A 21,709-nucleotide genomic window follows, 5' to 3' on the forward strand; every position below is an offset into this window, starting at 1 on the left:
AAATAGTGTTTATTTTAAAATCACTGAAATGAAGATGTGCAGCACACGTTAAGGATTTAAATGAATCACACCACCGGAGCAAATGAGTTATAGCGTATAACTCATAATACTGAATCTATAGAGTTTTATTGTGAAAGTCTCTGGCCGACAGACAGTTTTTTTCGCAGACGCAGACGCCCGTCGCATCACAGAGAGGTTTCAGAGGCAGCTGCTGCGAACAGGTATCGTTTACACTTTACACACTATTTACAGTGTCATGTTACAAGCTGACGCAAATACTGATTCACACACCTTTTGTAAATGTGTTATTCTGACGTGATGTGTGGTCGTATCAACTCTTGACACGCCTACGCAAAAACAGCGTCGTTAGCTCAAACTGTTAGCCCAATAAGCTAGTATTAATAATAACTTATACAAGAAAGCGGCTTTTCAAGGCTGTGCTTGGGTTTCTAACAGTAGTGTGTACATTGTGTAACTAATCGAAATAAGTGGGGCGGAGGGGTGGTTAACATAGCACAATGGCGTGGCATGATCGTGAAGGGATGGCTGGAGTGAGTGGAACTGTACCGCTGAAGATGATGTGATGTTAATATTAAACTAAACGTGTTGTGCGACGTTGCGTGCTGTTTCCTTTTCACGTATGCGAAATTTAAGCTCATCTGTCACCAAGTGCTTATCTCTGGTGTTTGTTTGCCTTGTCTAGAGGCCAAGAAGCGGTGATTTGTGGGTTGGTCCTGTTTGTTTTTGAGGCTGATATGTGCTGTGGTGGTCCTCTGTGGCCGAGCCCTGTTTCCATAGTTTCCTCCATCTCTTCTGAGGCTCGTGATGTCAGCGCAGCATTGGCCCTCACCCCACCCCGCAAAGCCACCACGGATGACTCACCACCGCGATTTCCCCATGCAGCCTGTAGACCTCACATCTGGCACACATAAAGCAATGACGGGCCTCATGATAGCCTATTAAGAATAGACATGTTATGATGCGTTTATAGGGTTTAAAGGCTGACGGTTGTCAAAGTGAAAGGTGGACTGTTCATACCGTTTATAGAACACATCAAATGGCACTGTGCACACTTACGAGACTGATGCACACCCGCTTGCCTAATGGGAAAGTACTGTACAGTGAAGTGACATCTTTTGGAGTGTCAATTGATCCTTAAAAAATCGATTTAAATATGCTCTGTGTCACTTTTTTGGTGATAAGTTTTGCACTTACTGGTCCCAAGACAAGCTTTAAAGCCAAAGCAGTGTATAATCCATATAATGAACTATAATTTATGCAGTCTAATGTTCATTATTACAATTGTTCAAGGACCACCTCTTTTTTTTGTTTTTGTTTTCATTTTAATAGTATCACCCTTTTAAATAGCATTTTAATATATAAACAAAGAGGGGGATAACATTACAGTGTGTGTCCATGTGCTTTAAAGAAGGGTAACAAAATATAAATAAGAATAAATGTAACGGAAAAAGACACAAGTATAGCAGTTATACTACTGTATTAATAAGAAATGAGTAAATGATACACAAATAAGAGGAAAAAAAATTACAAAAAAAGCAAAGAGAAGAAAGAAAGATGGAAGATTAAATAAACAAAAAAGAAATAAGGAAGGAAATGACTGACATATATATTGCTTTGTCATTTTCTGCTTTTACAGTTTGCATATTCTTGCTTATGGAGGCAGGCAACCCGACAGAATGATGAATGAGTAAAGACTCTGTGGACAAGTGTGTTATTCAAATCCTTCAGCATCCAGGATAACAGGTAAACAATGGACATGCCTCCCTTGTGACATCACCTCTATGGTTTCTCACATGATTGCTTTTAAACTGCCTTCTTTCTGCATTTGTAAGAAGAAGGTGCTGGGGGAAAAATGGCTCTTTCTGTTTGCTGTTTGATGACCCTAGCGGTCATCTGTATCACCCATAGCCTGGCAATAACTGATCAACTCCACAGGTTTAAAAGGTCGGCATTTTGCTTTTAATTTTTGTTTGTTTGTAGTTCATTTTCCTAATACAAAACATGTTTACATTTGTGATAAAAATATGTGCTAATTTCCAGGTCTGATCAAAATGTACCTGGAAGCTGTGGGCCAGTGTCCAGGCAGTCTCTGTTCAGGGGGAACTCCAATAATTTCACAGTAGACCTTCGAATGCCAGGTGTTGTTCCCCCTCATGTAAGTAATTTGAGCATTCATTTAATGTGCATCCTGTAGCTATTTTCAATCTAATATGCTTTATTTGCTACATGTTTTTTCAGTCGGACTCGTACTTGTGCATGGCCTTTCCTGTACCAACAAATCAGGAGGTCTACATTGGTGAGTATCTGCTTTTATGTCCATCTTCTTTCATATTCATTGTTTGAACTGATCATAATGTTTGCTGTATTGATTCTGTTCTCAGTGGACTTTACTCCTTATGCCAGTATGGACACAGTTCATCACATGCTACTGTTTAGCTGCCAGACTCCTGTCTCTACAAGTGGCTACTGGTAAGTCTCAACACCTTCACTTCTTCGCTGTGTCCTTTAAATATATGTAATGAAAAACAGTTTTAATGTATCAAGAGTAAGGCCTTTTTAAATTAAAAAATATAATATAATAATATAATGGAGTTTAACTTTATTAGAGGTGAGTGATAAAATAATTTAATTATTTTCGCCATTTCCGAGTTTGTATGTTGCTCCTGTGTCCATCAATTTGTGTGCCCCTGACACTCTGTTTTATCCGCTGGTGAAGTGGTGGTTATGATATGACAGAGCACATCAGTGTCTGGCACCACCCTTAAGGAGTGTGAGGATCCAAACTCGGGTAACACCTCCCCAACCTTGGGGAGAAGCAAATAGGGGCTTAAATCAGGCAAATTATCCTTTAGTGTATGGCAGGCTTATGACAACAATACAGCCTGAGGAAAGTCTTTTTTAACTCTCTTTCGGTTCAATGCGATATAAAAGGTACATCAGTTGCAACTGTTGTAGAGTAATAACATTTTTTTCTTAATTTTAATTTGCTTATCTGACAAACTCTGTGGTTCTCAAGGGACTGTGGCAGTGCACAAGGAACCTGTGAAGATGAGTCCTCCATTATGTATGCCTGGGCTCGGAACGCACCACCAACCAAACTGCCAAAAGGTCGCGCTTATAATAATTATTTACATTTATCTAATCATTGTGATCTAAAATTTTTTAAAAGCTGCATTGATGTTTTGAAAACATATGTTTTGCTCTTTTTGTAGATGTTGGATTTAAAATTGGAGGGCATTCAAGAATGTCCTACTTTGTACTACAAATGCATTATGGTGATGTAACTGCTTTTAGAGGTAAGTCTTAACTGTACATTTTTATGTCTTTATTTAAAAAGAAAGGTCAGCCATTTGAATAAACATATATTATGTATGTATGTCTAGAAGACTCAGATTAAATTTCTTGTTTGTCCTACAGACCATCATAAGGATTGCTCAGGACTCTCCCTGACTCTGACAACTAAACCGTAAGATTATTAGGTTGTTGTTTTTTTAATTTGGTAAAGAATTTGTTTCACAATATTACACTTCTCTTTTTCACCAGGCAGCCTTTTATTGCTGGTATATATCTTATGATGACAGTAGATACAGTCATTCCTCCTGGAAACATTGGTGAGGGTTGGCGTATTTCTTTAATAACATTTTTACTGGTCATTTGCATTCTGTGGCTCTGCATTGGAAGTTTTATTTAAAAATATTTTAAATACTGCTAATAACATGCTTTTATGGTTAGGCACTGTAATTTTACAATTATAAAAGGCTTGACAATTGGAGTTGGAGCACTTCGGAAATTTAGCAGCTCTGTAATTATTTGTTCCCGTAGCAACTAATGTATTATTTTTAGCTATTATCATTATCGTGTATCCACAAGTTCGTGAATGTGCTTGAAACACGGAAGATTGTATCTTTAATTTCCATTTACTTTGTTTGTATGTTTAAAGCTACCACATTAGCCTTGACAAAAAACAATGTGTTTCCTTTGTTTTGCCAGTTACAAATGCAGATTCTGCCTGTGATTACACTTCATACCCCATGTACCCGTTTGCCTTCAGGACCCACACTCACCACCTTGGTAAGTTGTAGGTGTAGATTTGCACTCATAAACCATGAACATTGCACGTAACAGTTTATGCTTTAGGTAAAGTGGTGAGTGGCTACAGGGTCAGAGATGGGAAGTGGACCTTGATTGGGAGACAGTCCCCTCAGCTTCCACAGGTATGATGTAGTCCTTAAAGAAGACATACCGTGTTTTTTCATGTATTAACCCATAGGTAATTATTTTACATTTTGCTCATTGTGTACCACAGTATTCATTTAAATGGCTTAATAGAAACAGGATCATTTCATGTTCAAAACTACAGAACTGATTAATCCCACCTCGTCATAGTGGAATTTTTTGTAGTAAGCAGCAGATTTTCACTGCTCTTATTAATGATTGGGCCTTAAGCGTTGAATGGAGGACAATAGACGATTGCTCAAACATGTATGAATCGAATAAGTAAGCTAATGATGAGGCAACAACATGTTTAAAGGCTCCAAAAGTTAACTTTCTTTTTTTAACGTTTTGTCCCTTTTTAAGATTTGTCTTATTAACCCTTAATACAGGCTTTTTACCCGGCTAATAAAGATGTGGATATTAAATATGGTGACACACTGGCAGCTAGATGCGTTTTTACTGGTGAAGGGCAAACCTCTAAAACTTATATCGGGTAATTTTACTGTTTTCTCTTGGTATTTTAAGTGTCATGGTTATGACTAGATTACCAATGCTCTTGTGTGTTTGTCCCTTGTGCAGTGGTACCTCTGATGATGAGATGTGCAATTTCTATATAATGTACTACATGGACAAGAAACACGCTGTCCCCTTCTTCAACTGCATGAAAACAGGCTCAAAAGAGTTGTTCCAGGAAATCCCCGCTGAGGCCAATGTCCCCATTGCTGTGCCACCAAACCTAATGCATTCTATGATGCATAAAGGACGTTCAGGTATTTGTCATATTAGTGGGTTTTCAAGTGACACCAGAGCATTTTTATAGACCAGTAATAATTAATGAAATTTTAGCCTAGGTGAAACTACTTATCACCAGTAGAATAGAATAGGCACTAATAGAAAGTATCAGGTTTTATTTGGATATTTATCTCATCAATCATGGAGTCTGACTTGATTTAGATTCTGAAAATCACCTGTTAATTGATATGTTGCGACACCAATAAAAAAATGTACTCCACTACTTTCCTTTCAAAGATCTCCATGATATGGCACCCAAAGATGCTGCTCAGAATAAGGACCAAGGTAAGATGACTATCATTTACATACATTTATACATTTTTTTATGTAGCAGTTAATGCTGGATCAAGTGCAGCCTGTGAACTATATTTTAAAAAAGGGGGGTTGACAACATATTTTCAATTATGTAAGACATAAAACTTAAATGGGCATCAGAGCACTAACAGCACCTCTGACTAGTACAAACTGTATATTACATTAAAGAGGGGGCATTTTGCAAAATCAACTTTTTGAGCTTTCTACAATGTTATAATGTTCTTTCCTCACCAGAAACATGCCTGAAGGGTTTAGATGTCATCCATTCACATTTCAGTAATTTAATGATCCCTCCCAAACGCTCCTTCAGGTTTGCAGTAAGATTCTGACCAATGCTCAGCCCACAGACCTACGTCATCCATGCTTCTGCATGGCAATTCTCCATAAATAATACAATAGCACATCAACTTCACAAAACTGATGTGATGTCCAGCAGTTTCATTAGCGGGATGCGTACTGATTGTAATCTGATAGAGCTCCTAAGGGGGAGTGCAATGGGCCCCTCCGTCAGAGGGTCAAAAACGAAAAAGCTAATTTAGCATTTGCAAAACAATAAAAAGTAACATAGCAGTTAATACCCCAAAGTACTAAAGTAAAATACCCCCTCTTTAAAATAAGATTGTTCGTCTTTCCTCACTATGCATGTATGAGTGCTGTGTATAAGTTACAATATAATTATTTACAACCAGTGTATATGTTGTCAGCTTTATTAAAGTTGTCCATATTAACTGCAAAAAAAAAAAAGCATTTTACTGACATTCATCATTTCTCTCCATTTTCTTGCTGGCTAACCTGTCCTTCTTAGTCAGATCTTAAATTTGGACTGATTAAAACATTGGACGCCCTCTCTGTCTGCTTATGCAGCTGTAGCATCTTGCTTTCAGTTTCCATGTCTTTTATTCCTGCTCTTTACTGTCTCTGTGCAGGTGACCTGTATTCACTAATTTCAAAGCTTTTAGGGCAGAGCAAAGATATAGGTTATTTTCACAAGTTTAGCCCCAGCGACATGCTTAGAGCCCAAGATGAGCTGGTGGCTCACATTAGAAACATAATGCTAAGCAAGGAGCTGGCCTCTCCTAGTGGTAAACTAGTCTACAAAGCCAGGGAAGATCCTGTTTTGGTGAGGGACAGAGTCCACAAATTCCATCAGCTTGAGGATATGCCAAAGCCACTACGAAGCAAGCTGCTAGCTGAAGGACAAGGTGGGTCCAGCAAGTGGTGTGGACTTCATGCTGTTGCCCTCATCTTTTCTTTTGTACAGTTTAGAAGTACTAAACTGCATCTTTTTACTATGGATTTCCTATGTAAGCCATACTACAGCCCTGTCCTCTGGTTAAATGACATTTACTGTTATTTTTTTTTTTCTAAACCTTGTGCAAGAAACTTGAAATACAAAATATGGATCTAATGTTATAGATATAATGTTACAGGTGTGTGCTTAAAATGTTTTTATGAGTTCATGGTGCATGTGGTTGCAACAGTTTTACAATTTTGCAAACCTGTTTTAGCATTATCTCAATCTTCTAGGGCTGTTCAAATTTCATACAAAGCTCTGTAAACAAATGCAATACCTGAACGATTACAGCTAATCTTTCTTTATCTTGTCTGCATGAGGATGTTGTAGGGTGTGATACCTAAAGGTCTGTGCCAACACTTGTTTAACACAGTAGGTAGTGTTAAACAGGTGTGAAACTGGTTTAGACCAACTTCAAAAGTTGCTCAAGTGAGCTTTTTTTGCACATGCGTTCAGTGACCCCAGACATGGCCATGGAGTGACTGCCTGTTGCTCGCTGGTCGTTTGTGTGAGATCCTGTTTTCCTTTTGCATTTTGGTTTTGCTTCATTGTTGTCTTGTTAAATTCATGTGTGTAATTTTTGTCCAATGCATTCATAGGTTAATTGTTTGAACCTGACCTTAAAAACTGTGTTCTCTTTAGATTTGCATTTGGAGCAAGTGATAAATTGGCCACAGGGACCCCTTCAGCTGGGGCAGGTATCAGGACTGGCCATAGACTCTGACTCAAACCTGGTAATTTTCCATCGCGGTGACCGCTACTGGGAAAAGAAGTATGTTTCTCTTATGTACATGAGCTTTTCTTCATACCGAAAATGGTATTCTATATATGTATATACATATATATATATAATATATATATACATTTTTTTTTTTTTAAGATCATTTGATTCAAAAGATAGATACCAGCAGAAAACTCTCGGACCAATTCAGCAATCCACTATCTTGCTTCTTGACACTGTAAATGGCAAGATCCTAAAGGCATCAGGCAGGAACATGTAAGCTCTCTGATTGTGATTAGTGCTATTGGACATTGTACTTTTTGTTAAGATAGCAAATGTGTGTTTTTAAAGGTTTTATTTGCCTCATGGAATAACTACAGACGGAAACTTTTACTGGGTAACTGATGTTGCTCTTCATCAGGTATGTGCTACAGTTATACTCCTCTTTTCAATTTTTTAAATATTATATAAATAATATAATAATTAAATGTATTACTAATGTGCGTGTTATTGTGTAGGTATTTAAAGTGAGCAGTGATGGCAGAGACCAAATACTTCTGAGTCTGGGAGAGGCTTTTGTACCAGGAAGTGACCATTACCACTTCTGCAAACCCACTGATGTTGCAGTAGACAGTGAAAATGGAAACGTCTTTATTTCAGATGGCTATTGCAACGCTAGAATACTAAAGTTTTCAGCAGATGGCAAATACTTGTCTCAGTGGGGTGCAGGTATTGGTTAACACTCTTTTTTTATGAAAACATACTCTACAATATATATATTTTTAATGAATGACCTGGAAAGCGTAAATTAGTTTTCGATGTCTTGTTAACTGAGACAATTTTTCTTTATTTGAAAGGCTACTCAGACAGAAGAATGCACATCCCATTCAGGATACCCCACAGTCTGGTCTTCCTTCCCGACAGACGCGAACTGTGTGTTGCCGACAGGGAGAATGGTCGTATCCAGTGCTTTATTGCGGAAACTGGGGAGTTTGTCAAAGAAATCAAGAAAGAGGAATTTTCTGGTGAAGTCTTTGCAATCACATATAGCCCTGTTGGAGGTAAGACCCCACGTTCACACAAGTTCTCTTAATTTGTATTGTAAGTATTGTATGCATCATTCATGTACATATTGATACTTAGATGGGTTGATCTATGCTGTTAATGGCGAGTCTCCATTTGGCATTTCTTCACCTCCAAAGGGTTTTGTAATCAGTTATTCTACCAAGGATATAATAGACACATTCCAGCCAGATCACAAGGTAAGCTATACAAATAAGTCATACAGAACTATAGATGTCCGACTTTAAGGTATGTGCTCCTTCATTATTGCCTTCATTACAGGACTTCAAAATGCCGCATGACATTGTTGTGACCAATGATGGCAGTGTGTTTGTTGGGGATGTAGGGACAAAAGCAGTCTACAAGTTTACCTCTGAAAGTAAGTGCATTTTTTTTATTAGTATCATAAGTTTGGTGGATTTTAATTGATGTCATGTTATTCAGAAGCACATCGATCTGTCAAAAAAGCTGGGATTGAAGTTCAGGAGCTTGAGGGTAGGTTTTTCTTATATAATTTTTAAAAAATAAAACTATACGATACACTATATACATATATACAATGTATACATTTTTTGTGATTGTAATTGGAATATTTTTTTCAGAAGTGGAGGCATATGTTCAAGCCAAACTTAAACCAGAGCCCAAATTAAAATCTGAGCCTAAAATTGAAAGGGCCACTGTGGGTCCACAGAAGCAAACTGTTCCACAAATACAGAAGATGGTGGATGGAGATACAGAGAAGACAAAGGCAGCGGTGAAGCCGAACAAGGATCAGAGCGTGTTCCCCGTTGTCATGACAACTCTGCTACTCGTACCTTTGCTCCTGGTTGTCATCATGGCAGGTTTCATATGCTACAGGAAAAGAAGTATGTACCCCTTTATAAAGCTCATATTCACATATTTTATATACTTTAAAGTCTTATCAACTCTTTAATTTACAGATCAGTTTGAAGTGAAGCCCGAACCAACTACTGTGGGAGGAATCTTGGGTAAACTAAGAGGTACATTATAACATTATATTACTGTTCTGTGATTATACAAATTAGTAGCACCAGAATATTTTAAATAAACCACATCATTTAATTCCCAGAATAGACCTCTTTATGTTGTGTTTTCAGGTAAAGCTGTGGGCAGCCTGAATCTGGGTAACTTCTTTGCGGCTCACAAAGGCTACAGTCGACAGGGCTTTGACCAATTGAGCACCGAGGGCAGTGACCAGGAGAGGATCGAAGAGGACAGCAGTGACTCGGAGAACGAAGAGTACTCTGCCCTGCCCCCACCCCGTACTTCCTAGATGGTCTGTCCATGCTTACATTATCAGGATGTCCAGTTTTGTTGCCAATGTTTTTTCCTATTTATATATTCAGTGTATATTGTGGTCTGTTTTGTTTTATAATGTAAATACATTCAGGGTAGTTAATAATAATTCATTTACAATTACTTTTAAAATGGTTTTGACCATAAAACATCTAACAGAGAATTTCTAGATAATTGATGACTGGTGGTAAATCTGAAAATTATATTGTAACCCTTTTGCATTACAAGAGAAATAATTTCTGATTAATATTTTAATATCAAACTACTGTTTTGTTTGTAAGAGACCAGGCAGGGTATGATATTTCATTATAATTTCTCAAACAATTGTGTTCTGAGGCCTCCATGCTGTGCCCTCACTCCCCTTCACTCTGATAAATCCAATATTTAAATGGGGCCGTTAATTGAAATGCTGAAGAGATTTTCCTGAACTGCAAATTGTTGTGTCTTTTTGAACCAGACTAAATAATTGTATAATGGCACTGTAGTACAGTGGTAAAAATATGATTGCCCTAAAATGTAGTAAAGCTGCAAACATCAATCTTTATATATTTATTGAATCGCCATTTCTGTTTTGTAGCATTTTACTTGTAATTTGGTGCCTTTTTGTCTGTATTTTGCCTTCCTTCAGCATTTTCCATTATAAAATGCACAACAGGAAAGATAGCTGCTGCTCGAAGAGCTTGTAATATATAAATTTATCTTCTATTTCAAATTACAAAGTATATTATATATAAATATATGTATGCGTGTGTGTAGCTATTTCTTTAGAGTCCTTATCACTGTAATTTTTCAGGGCAATGTGCACATTCAGCCATGTCTTGTGAATTTGAATTAAGAAATCTAAGCTTCAGTACTTGCATCTTGTCACTGACAAACATTTCCAACGTTACAATTGCATTGAATTTCTAAAGCCTTGGGAGGTTCACTTTTGCTCAGAATGATGATTTTCTCACTCTCTCACTTGCATAACTTTAATCTTCATAATGAATTATTTATGATGGCACCACATAGCTATTTGACAGGATTAGTTCTGCCGAGTTGCCCTTAAGCTTCCAACAAAATGTTTCTTTATTCTTGGAATTTTTAAGTTTAAATTGTACAGGACTATCAGTTTTTCCTTAAATGATAATCAAGGGTAGTACAGCTTAATCTCTTCATTAAGCCTGTATGTGCCAAATTTCAACAGCACACACCTGCCTTTTATTTGTTTTTGTTTTTTGTGTTTTTTTTTTCCCAACATCAATGGTTTGTTTTTAAAAAGCTGCTTTCTAACCACATACTATTTACACTGTGATGTGGACTTAGTTGTGCATTTATGCACATGTAGCCCATATGCTGAAGCCTGTATAAGTTAGACCCGATCCCCAATATGTAACATCTCTGTTTGCCATAACAAGTCACTGCAGACATTGTATGAATGATCATCTTAATAGCATGGCATACAATTTGCATTTTGAATGTTTTGGCCAAATGTGGACTATCAAATATTTATTGTGACACACTGGTTTTGCTGCAAGAGTACTATTTTCAGTAACAATTGTATTTGTGTAATAAAGTGTTTGCAAAGCATCACTCTGAGGTCACAGGTGTGTTCAATGGATTGATGTGAATGGTTAAAATCATGGTGTCCAGCTCTGTCTCAGTCACATGAGGTCACACATGCTAACAGTTTCCTTCTCAACTCTTCAAATACTTGATGTGCTATCAAGAACTTTGCAATCCAGTACCTACTACAAGTAGGGTAATGTTTTTTCCCAAAATATTGTGTAATGTAGGTCTATGTGTTTTATGTCTTTACTATTGTTCTAAAGTGTCTTTACTTGATGAATAGAGTTATCGATGCTCACATTGACATCACTGGTGGCTCAGGAGCTTAGACCCATAATCAGCTTTGAGTTCAGAATAGTATCAATAAGAAGTGGAGCAGTCTGAGGCATGTATGTGACGGTGTGAGGAGCACAGCTGCCACACATGACTGCACTGTTGATGTTGGAGTCACATGGGACCCCAAAGGACCTGACCTAAAAGGTATGTCTGCTTTTTATGACTGCTTATCAATTTTAATTAATTAAAATCACTACTGTGTGTTCCCCATTTTGGTATTGTGCTTTCATAATACTCTGGTGTTTTGCTACTACAGTATTTGAAGAGTAACCATTAGTCTAAGTACCTTTCTACTCTTTATCTGAATGCTATATTGAGGACTATATTAGGGTGCTTCAGTTGTCTGTGGAGTATACTGACTATGTCTACATGAAGAAGAAAATGCAACATATCAGTTACACAATACTTCCAACAATCAGCTCTGAGCCACACACCCAGCATTTTTGTTTCTGTATTCTTGTTGAATTGGGTGACTGTTTTTACTATCAAGTTGGGCCAACTAAAAACTACAATGAATGGCATCTACTAAGTTTACAGTAGCAGTTGGTATTAAAATGATACTGCAGATTCTGTTCTTATGCGATAAATGTACTTGCGAAACAAATATGCATATTGTGAGTGGGCTTGCATCCCCACAGAACTGAACCATGGAGGACGGCTTCCTGCTGCCTTTTCCGTGGAAATTGTGTTCTTTTAGCTAAAATATTCCACAGCATAATCTTATTTATATACATGGAGACCTCCAGAAAGTTACATACGGTACCTTTAATGTGTTATATGTCCTCGAACAACCCTTTGCAATGACCCTTGTTTGTTTTCAGAATGAGTAAAAGGGGGAGGAGGAGAAGCAGCCGGCGCCGGAAGAGCTCCAGCAGCCGCAAACGTGAGCTAAAGCTTTTGGCTGCACTTAGTCTAATCTCCTGCTTAACTCAGTCACATTTCTACCCACGGTTTACCAACGCCTTTTCTGGTCTTCTTTCAGAGAGCACCTCCCAGTATATCAGCCCCAAGAACAATAACGAAGAAGCTGAAAAGAGTCACTCTGACTCCTTTGGGAAAGAAAATGCAGACTTAGAAGATGATGGAAAACATCTTCCACCGAAAGAAAAAAAGTTTAAGTATGACTGTCAAGTCAATGTCTTTCAAAATCAGAGAAATATTTACACCGCAACAACAAATGATGAAGCAAAAGGTGTGAAAATTGTGACATCTGTGTCTGTGGAGGATATGGACAATTCAACTCCAAACATCACGTTCCAGCAATTACAGGAACCCCTGGAGACAAATCCAGCCAAACCAGGAAGTAGCATCATGAAGATTAACTGCCAAGGGTCAAAGGTCAAACTAGAGCTGCAAGAGACTAATACAGCTGGAGTTAAGACTTCATTTGTTGTATATAATGAGAAAGGAGATGGTCTTGAGACAGTCTTTAGGAGTATATGTGAGAGGATCCCCTGTAATGATCAATCATCACCTGCCTGGACTGTCCACAGCCAGTACACACCAAACTTTAGCTTCTCCTTCAGTAGTAACAACCAACCACAGGAATGTCCATCAACAACCATCAGTTCATCAAATTTTTTGGAAAGTTCAGGCAGCAACCAACATTGTCTTGATCATCAAACCTTCCCATTGTCTAATAGCTCTTTAGATCAACCACCTCTTGCCTATATTCAACCTAGAAGAAAATATTTTGGTAGAGGATACAGCAGCGACCAATCCCACAATATCACTCCTCCAAACCGAGAAGTTGCAGACAGTAAGTGCAACACTTTGGATGATCTTATTCTTGGTGTATCATCATGTAGAATTGACACTTGCAGTCCTAGTTACAAACAAGGAGAGTCTTTTACCAAATTGGAAAATTCATATTCTTTAGAAGTGGGGGGTGGACTTGACCTTGAGCAGTTGTCCGACTCTGGCTATGACCCTACGTCTATGAGACCTTCTGTGTCAACAAACAGGTCCAGTTTTACAGACTTTATCAACTCTCAGAAAACAAAATCATGGGTCAGAAACAACAGCATTGCTACGGTGGAGCACAAAACATGCTCATTTCCAAAAAAGAGACGTCAGACATTCCCAAGACTATTACGTACCTCTGGATCTCTCCAAGAAGATCATCTTATGCATTTCAGGGAGCCCTTTTCGTCAGATACAACCTCCTCTTTGTATCACCATACTCAAAGTGACAGGCAAGGAAGTATAAATATGGATGATGACAAGTTTGCAGTAATCCGAAGTTATAATGCAAATAAAGTTAGGGAGAAGTGTAGTAGAATAAGCAGCAGGGGGTATACGTGCATAGATGTGGGTATACAGGGCACTGACCAAACGTTTGTGGATGGCATTAACACTGATCACCAAAGTGACAAAAGAGACTGTGTATTTGAGCAAGAAAATTGTCAGATAAGTTCAGAGTTGCCATCAGATCAGCTAAACCAGAGAACTTTAGCCATACAAGTCATACCTCCATCATGTTGTACATCGGTGGAACAGATGCTCCAACCCACAAGATGTACTCTGGGAATTGCACAAGACTTTGACATGATTTCTTCAGAGGAAGTGACAGAGGATATTGTCCCAGAAAATAAAGGGATTGCTAGTTATTTTTCATCAACAATAAGTGGAGAGATTTCTGAGCTTCCTTCAGAAAGTGGCCGACATGACCCTCTCAAAAGTATATCTCTAGCTTGTCTTGCTTCAAAACAGCAAACCAATGAAGAAGAAAAGATGACATTATGTAGATGTAAGTGTTAGCATGTATTTACAAAAGGTTTTGATTTGTGAAAAGCTTGTTAATAATGAAGTGCTGATTTTTCTTTAGCGGTTTCAGATACCAAAGAGCTTCTTAAACCTGTGGAGAGTGGAGGTCCCGATCACTGGGCCAAAAGGCGAAAAATGTTCAAAGAGAGCAAACAGAAGAGCTCTACAGGGGAGGGCTCCATAACCAGTGACATCACAGACGGGTCCGGTGAGTGTCCCAAAAAATACACATCTCATTAAAGGTGTAATTATATGCTAACTGATATAGCTTGCATTTATTCAATTACAGATGTCTTTATTCTTACAAACATATGTATTCTTTCTGTGGGCTCTCCACACATCTGACCTAATTAGGCCAAGCAGTATCCTTCATGGTGATATGTGTAATACCACACTGTCGATGGTAGGTTTAGGTAAGGTTAGGTTAACAACACAAAACAAACAGAGCACAGCAGAGCTCTTGTTATGGTGCCGTACTTTAGCACCTTCTTGCTCATTTAGAGCAAAGGCAAACATCTCCATGGAAACAAGAAGTTGGCAGACTCTACTCCTGACAAGTTACAGTGTACCTCAAGTAGCCTAAAGTGTACCTAACGTAAGGCACTTAGGTACCTTAAGTGCACTTTAACCAGTCACTATTCATATAATATTTTCTACTGTTGATGCTGCTCATTTTCACTTTTAAATTTTTATGGAGGTTTGGTTATGCAGAAAGGCTTTTTTGTCAAGCTGTAAATGAACAAGTAGGATGAATTTTATCAAATAAGGCAAACATTAAATCCAGATAACTGAGCATCTCTGAAATTGCTGTACTTATTTTAGCTATCTTCTTCAGTGTCTGTCAAAAGTGGTCCTAGGAAGGAACAGTGGTTGAATTAATAAAAAAAATTATAGCTTCTGTCTGAAATGTATTTGTATCATGGGCAGGTGATGACAGGCTAGCTAATCACAAATATAAATTATATGAGTGAAACTTGAAACGTACAATTGGGACTATAGAGTCAAAGGTCACTATTAGTACATAGTAGAAACACTGTAGTAATTGATTGGTGTACATTTTTCTATTTCTAGTGTCTGAAGATGCTCCATCTCTGGACATGACAACTCAGGACACAGAAGTAGGAGGCTTTTACACTGAAACTTTCCACTCTGCAGCATGGGTTTACCATGGAGACAATGACACCACAGGAGCCATCCCACCCACTCTAAACAGCAGGAGCAGAGTTGTATCAAGTATGTGCAATGTAATGTTTTAAAATCTCTTTTTAAGTGTACAATGTAGTACTAGACTGGTGGCAAGACCTGAATCAGTGATGATGATAGTGGCTATGGAGGGAATATGGTTCAAGTAACTTTATTTGTACTCCTAGTTATATTTATATTGCAGTAATTTATGTTAGTAATTTTATATATATTATATATATATATAATATATATATATATATATATATATATATAGACCTTATATATGTTCCCCCTCTCCTCTCTTTTCACATTTTGCTACTAAAGGGGCATAATTTGTTTTATTTGATTATAGTTCGAGAAAGGACGGTCAGAATAAACAAAGGAACAGGAGACTACCCCTGGGGTTTCAGGATCCAGTTCTCAAAACCCATTGTTGTCACGGAAGTCGATACCAGTGAGTTTTCAAGCTAGATTTGTATAAAAGTGATAAATACTTTTACTATAGAACGGTGTACTTTTATTTTAGATGGAGCAGCGGAGGAGGCAGGCCTGATGGTGGGGGACTATGTTCTGGCTGTCAATGGGACAGATGTTACCAGCATCCCCCATTCGGAGGCAGCAGATTTGGCCAGACAAGGTGATGTCCTTCATGGCTCATCAATTAAAAGAACAAATATTGATTCAATTGATACAATTTGTCTGGTGGAGGGTCTGCCATCTGCTTCTCTTCATGAAGGGAATGCCTGGAATGTTTCACACTATGGCATTAAACGTTTCCACCTTATATTTATTCAGTTAGAGGTGACTTTATTGCTCAATAAATACTATGAGAAGCTCCCCTATTCACAGATACCTTGTCATTTGTCTATGGGGCTTCACCTGCTTGTCTTCAGTTAAGTTAAATGCCATATTATAGAAAAATCTAGACAAAGCAATAATATCTCGGAGACTCTCCACCAGAAAAGTTAAATAGAGCACCTTTAATGTACATTCCACTGGTAGAACACACTAAACAAATGGATCTATTTAGGGCCAGACGTTTTAACACTGATTATTGGATCGGACATTGCTCGTGGCCCTAACACCCCTCGTCCCGGATGCCGCGGCTACCTTCACAAGCGCACCCAGTCTGGCCTCATAAAAGGGTGGAGGAAGCGATGGTTTGTGCTGACACATGACTGCTGCCTGCACTACTACAGGCACAAGCGGGTGAGATAAAGAGATACACAAATACATAGATCCACAACATCTTCACAACTGTGTGCTTTCACACAATTACCACCGCAAATGTGGGACTAAATCTGGACAAGATTAAACTAAACCAGTACTAGAACAAGACCAAACCAAGTCCACATACTGATACTGCACTAAAACTAGGACCTCTACATGTACATGTACACACTTTAAGTTTGTGTGTGAGTGTGAATAATACTTTTTGCAGTTCAGCAGAAACGTTAGGGTGCTTATAATTTGTTTGAAATGTTAAAAAGAGCCTTAAAAAGAGCCAAAATTATGCTGGAGATTCACTTCAACCACTTCTAATCTCATTATACATGTCCAGGATGAAGGTAAAAGACTGGCTTTGTGCACGATAAAGCTGGAAGGAGCCGAGGTTGGGCCAGATCTCTCGCTGGGAAAACAGTTTGTGTTCAAATGTCGCCCCCTGCTGGAAAATCGCGTGTACTTTTTCTGTGCCACATCGAACCAGGAGATGAAAAGGTATCATTGCTTGACCCCCATCCCCAAAGAAACTCAATAATGAGCAATAAACACTCAATTTAATAGTATTTACATATCGTTTGTGTAATTCAGGTGGATAGAGGCTCTAGAGAAAGCCATTCATCCAGTTACTCAGGTAAGATCCGTTTATGACTATATAGACCGAGAGATTTTAGATGTAACTTTGTTTCAGTTACACAGGTGCAAGATGCAGAAGATGGTCTTTGGAGTTTATTTATAAATAATAATAAAATAATAATAATACCTTTATGCACAAGTATAATTATTAGCAATAATTCTAAAAGTAGGAAACTAAAAGGAGTTAGGATTGATCTATTGTTAAAAACACCATGGGTGCACCATACAGTCTATGGGGTGTACACGTAGAGACAGCCATGGAGCAGATCGGTCACATTCATGTTGTTTTTAATGTTGTTGTTCAATAGAGGAGCTGTGATGGTAGAGATTCTGTAAATCTAGTCTCATGAATCAACACTGTTTCAGAATCACGTGTGGGTGGATGTGACACGACACAACTCTAACCTGCCTCCTCTGGCTGTGAAAAATCCAGAGTGTCTCGGACTGCTCCACAAAATGGACAGAATTAAAGACATGTGGATCCAAAACTACTGTATTCTGAAGGATGGCTGCTTGTACCTCTACAGTGGCATACGTGCCACACATGCCCATGGTATGTTTCTTACTGTAAAGCCATTTTAATGTTGAATTTGTCACCTCTCTAACATGCAGACTGTACTTGTACTTACACAATTTAGGTGGCATATATCTTCAGGGTTACACAGTGAGAGAGCAGTCATACGGATCCAGGAAATGCACGATTGAACTGAAACCTCCATCTGATGAATTCAAGAGTTTCTACCTCTGTGCTGAAAACCCCAACGATAACAAACGGTAAGGATCAATGAATTAAAGAGAGTATATGGCTCTTTAAATTATACGTATACTATAGTACATCACAGAGGTCATGTAAATTACCTAATGGATATTTTGTACTTTACAGATGGCTTGCTGCCATTAAGGCTTCAATTAAAAAATGGTTGCCTTTGCATCAAGCACTTCAAGATTATAATAATCATGCACCTGAGGAGACCAGGATGTGAAGCGCACACTCTGCTGCTCTTTGGTTAAGCCACATAGTTCTAGTGACATGACTTTTTACATGTGAAATGGCCTCTTGAAAACAGAACTTTTGTTTTTCTTTGATGCAGATAAATAATGTTTTGATACCACTCATAGATAAACATACTTAATAAATTAATAATGTATGAATAATTTACAGTCATTGCCAAATATTATTATTAAGTGTTGAGTAAGGCCTTTATTTGAACCAACAACATCAACATCAGCACATTCTAATTCCAAATGACAAAAACAGGATATAGTTCATAAAACAAAGCACATTCCCAGTCCTGTAACAGCAACACTAGTCACTGTTGAGTTCCCAGCAGGTAGCTCAAACAATGTGATGGGGACAGATGTGACAAAAACTGGACAGTGCACAAACTGTAAAAGGAGCATGTAGACCGTGCAGAAACTGGTTTGGGTTTAAATTAACTGAGATACAAAGACACAATGTAATATACTTTTGAAAACAAATAATTCAAAAAGTCCTCATTTAAGACTAAGAGGTATCCTGAAGATCAATAACAAGTCATTGACAGCAATTCCTTCATAGTGATAATAAGATCATAACTCTACATACTGCATTAGCAGCTTTACTCTGATTGTCAGACTTTAAGAGTGATAAGTATAAAATGAAAATAAAATGATCACTAAAGCATTTAACACAGAGGGGCTCAATAATGAATAAGCATTTCTATTGCTTTTCTTTAGTAAAATAAAATAGAAATAAATTGATAACAAATAACTGAAATATTGTTGTTTGTGTATTTAACAAAATTGTACTGGAGAATTTGAACTGAAAATTGATTTAAAAAAAATAATAATAAGATATGAAGATGCCCAGAGATACACTGCATTTGCAGTAGGAATATGTGAGGATATTATTAAATACATCTACAGTAGAGGCACTGCGGCCACGCCCAAAACCAAACCAAACTGCTGAGTGATCACTGTGTCACCCAGTTACATCAGTTAGTCTGTCACATTAAGGTTTAAGAATAAAACAAAGATTAATGTTAGTGGATTTGGGACTGCACAACATATTAAGTGCACCTAAGTTTGGGGACAGTAAAAAGGAAAAAATATGTATTTTTGAAAATTAACATCATATGTGGCCTCCAACTGGTTCAAGGCACAAAGGCCACAAAACAGTAAAGAAGATTTTTTTATTTAGGCAGCCAACTGTGATATATTTATTGAGTGTCATGCAGACTTGGCCTACGCTTCTCAGATGATATGATTATGTGTTAAAAGACTGACAAGAATTTAGAATGATAAATCATAAGGTCTGTGGTGTCTGAATACAGGTCACAGAAGGAATCACATCCATTCAGTAGCACAGCTCGCAGATGGCAGTAAAACTCTCATGTTGCATTTAAAGCTGACAGTCGGTGGGTGATATGTGCTTCTATCAGCTGATGCTGACACATCAATGCATCTCCGATATGTACACGCACACACTATAGTTTCTTAAATAAGTTACCAGTTATTGCTATTTTCACATTTTAACCCCAACAACCTTAGTAGAGTGTAAGGAATATTTTAAGAATTCACAAACCTATGTTACGAGGTATACTCCAATGATCTAACAGGATTATCAGACGGAACTGCTAAGAACCTCAGGTGAGAAACCAGAGCTGAGAATAGCACCCAAATCCCCGGGATGGTTAGGAGATGTTTGAAGGCAAAGTGATGTTTTCATGTCTTGTTTCTAGAAAACACTCGCTCTCCTCGCAGCGTGAGGTGCTGTAGCTGGTACTGGAGGACCTCAGTGTCTGTGGACTCTTTGATAGTCATCTTGTCCAGATTCAGGTAGTCCAGTGACTTGGATTGGGCCCTTTTGCCCTTGAGCAAACAGAGGGGCAGTGGTGTGTGGAGGGTCCTGACTGTGTCCCCAGGACCCAGAGATTTGAGGAGAGTTTCACTAGAGCTGGGCATGCGGCGCCGCCTCCTCCCACTGGCAGCAGGAATGTCATATGGCTGGTAGTAGCGATTTTTGGCTTTAAAGATTCGGGAGGAGTGGTGTACGCCCAGGTTTAGTGATTTGGGGACAGTGCTAGGGAGAGGGCTCGGCAAAGCCTCTAACACAGAGCCCTTATCTGGGGGGCTCTCTGACCATGTGTGGGCCAGTTTGAGCAGCTCCTCACCCGTGGTGAAGCCCACCAGATAGTTGGAGTCCATGTGGAGGATCTGATAGCCTGCTACAGTCCCTCTGATGGGTGAGCAAGGGGTGCTGGCACAGCGAGGCCTCTCTGCCTCTGGCTTTAATGTGGCTTTACCTTCAGCTGATGGTCCCACATGTGCCCTAGACACTCCACTCACATCCATCTCCATCTTCAAAGACATGTTCTGGATGGAGAAAGACACAAGAGAAGTTTCAGTATTAATTAATATTTGTTATTACATATTTTTACGAGTATATTTAGTATACACATAGACGCTAGTTATGATAATGGAACAGAATTAGTTGTTGAAATTAGAATACCGCTACCTCTTACGCCCTCTATCGAGCACCCGTGGTAGTAATATGGTGTGACAACAAATGTGCATCCAATCATAAATATTTAGGCAAACTCCATTAAAAAAAAAATTTTAAAAAAATCTAAACAATTGAATTTAATTTTCTGGGGGAGGGAAGGAGGGGGTGCAGCTGATGGGAGAAAACAATATTGCATTTCGCTCTGTCAATGTCATGGCGCGGTTAAACCCACACTAGAGTCCATAGTGGTGGTCCTCCAGGTTACAAAGAACTGGGCTAATCCAGACAAGAGTGCTGGTCCTGCTCAGATCTGGTCCACGTTATCATTATGTTGCTCATATAGAGATGCTGCCTGAAGCTGGATGTGGTGTCGTCAGTGTGAGCAGGATACAGTCACGGCAGGATGCAGGGTCTGACCACAGCAGGAAAGATGGCTGTGGTACAGGCCGAGATTATACTGCCACAGAGTATAAAAGGCTTCTTTGGGCATTGGCATCGAAATCTGTTTTATCATAGGTATAGTACTTAATAGCTAGATGAATATTAACCTATGTTCTGGCAAAACAACCTGTCAGCGCATCAAGGCGACGGGTTTTTCTGTTCCAAGGATACGCTTCTAAAATGAGCAGGCGATCAAATCATTATAATTCTTTATTGAATATTAAAACGGAAGAATATATAAGTAGATAAGGAGCGTACTAACCTGTCCTTGTGGCAGTGGAAAATCCGATATTCAACCTTCCCCTGCCTCCTTCTCGGCCTCTGCCTGCGAGTTCTCGGCCCTCTCCCGCAACTT

General features: G+C 38.6%; 3 protein-coding genes across 7 annotated transcripts; 2 read left to right on the plus strand and 1 right to left on the minus strand.

Annotated features, from left to right (window-relative positions):
- The first annotated feature begins 65 nt into the window (after positions 1 to 65).
- pam (peptidylglycine alpha-amidating monooxygenase) lies at positions 66 to 11,309 on the plus strand. Of its 4 annotated transcripts, none has more exons than XM_055153797.1 (26): positions 66 to 221; positions 1,658 to 1,764; positions 1,854 to 1,965; positions 2,062 to 2,176; positions 2,260 to 2,317; positions 2,403 to 2,490; positions 3,038 to 3,129; positions 3,234 to 3,317; positions 3,439 to 3,487; positions 3,565 to 3,632; positions 4,012 to 4,092; positions 4,159 to 4,235; positions 4,626 to 4,729; positions 4,816 to 5,006; positions 5,266 to 5,313; positions 7,280 to 7,424; positions 7,518 to 7,634; positions 7,710 to 7,779; positions 7,877 to 8,087; positions 8,216 to 8,419; positions 8,502 to 8,620; positions 8,703 to 8,799; positions 8,868 to 8,915; positions 9,026 to 9,286; positions 9,362 to 9,421; positions 9,539 to 11,309. In XM_055153797.1, exons 3-26 carry the CDS (start codon positions 1,874 to 1,876, stop codon positions 9,712 to 9,714), a joined length of 2,655 nt encoding a protein of 884 aa, XP_055009772.1. In that variant the 5' UTR covers positions 66 to 221; positions 1,658 to 1,764; positions 1,854 to 1,873; the 3' UTR covers positions 9,715 to 11,309. The 4 variants fall into 4 exon arrangements, with proteins under 4 accessions (XP_055009772.1, XP_055009771.1, XP_055009770.1 ...); XM_055153796.1 differs by having other exon boundaries at positions 67 to 221; positions 8,865 to 8,915; XM_055153795.1 differs by having other exon boundaries at positions 68 to 221; positions 8,865 to 8,915; positions 9,023 to 9,286.
- An 85-nt stretch (positions 11,310 to 11,394) lies between these two features.
- Positions 11,395 to 18,658, plus strand: pdzph1 (PDZ and pleckstrin homology domains 1). Of its 2 annotated transcripts, XM_055153793.1 has the most exons (14): positions 11,395 to 11,478; positions 11,569 to 11,765; positions 12,443 to 12,504; positions 12,604 to 14,370; positions 14,449 to 14,595; positions 15,459 to 15,620; positions 15,925 to 16,026; positions 16,099 to 16,209; positions 16,603 to 16,781; positions 17,134 to 17,291; positions 17,385 to 17,427; positions 17,796 to 17,982; positions 18,068 to 18,203; positions 18,313 to 18,658. In XM_055153793.1, the coding sequence occupies exons 3-14, from the start codon at positions 12,444 to 12,446 to the stop codon at positions 18,410 to 18,412; spliced, it is 3,153 nt and encodes a 1,050-aa protein (XP_055009768.1). In that variant the 5' UTR covers positions 11,395 to 11,478; positions 11,569 to 11,765; position 12,443; the 3' UTR covers positions 18,413 to 18,658. The 2 variants fall into 2 exon arrangements, with proteins under 2 accessions (XP_055009768.1, XP_055009769.1); XM_055153794.1 differs by lacking the exons at positions 11,395 to 11,478; positions 11,569 to 11,765 and adding an exon at positions 12,295 to 12,380.
- A 42-nt stretch (positions 18,659 to 18,700) lies between these two features.
- On the minus strand, positions 18,701 to 21,694 carry macir (macrophage immunometabolism regulator). Its single transcript, XM_020926127.2, has 2 exons — positions 21,617 to 21,694; positions 18,701 to 20,783 (listed from the first exon to the last, which is right to left on the minus strand). Exon 2 carries the CDS (start codon positions 20,778 to 20,780, stop codon positions 20,133 to 20,135), a length of 648 nt encoding a protein of 215 aa, XP_020781786.2. The 5' UTR covers positions 20,781 to 20,783; positions 21,617 to 21,694; the 3' UTR covers positions 18,701 to 20,132.
- Between the last annotated feature and the right edge of the window lie 15 nt (positions 21,695 to 21,709).

This window comes from Boleophthalmus pectinirostris, unplaced genomic scaffold (assembly GCF_026225935.1).
Source record: "Boleophthalmus pectinirostris isolate CB_2022bp ecotype Guang Dong unplaced genomic scaffold, ASM2622593v1 HiC_scaffold_18, whole genome shotgun sequence".
Taxonomy (NCBI): Eukaryota; Metazoa; Chordata; class Actinopteri; order Gobiiformes; family Gobiidae; genus Boleophthalmus; species Boleophthalmus pectinirostris.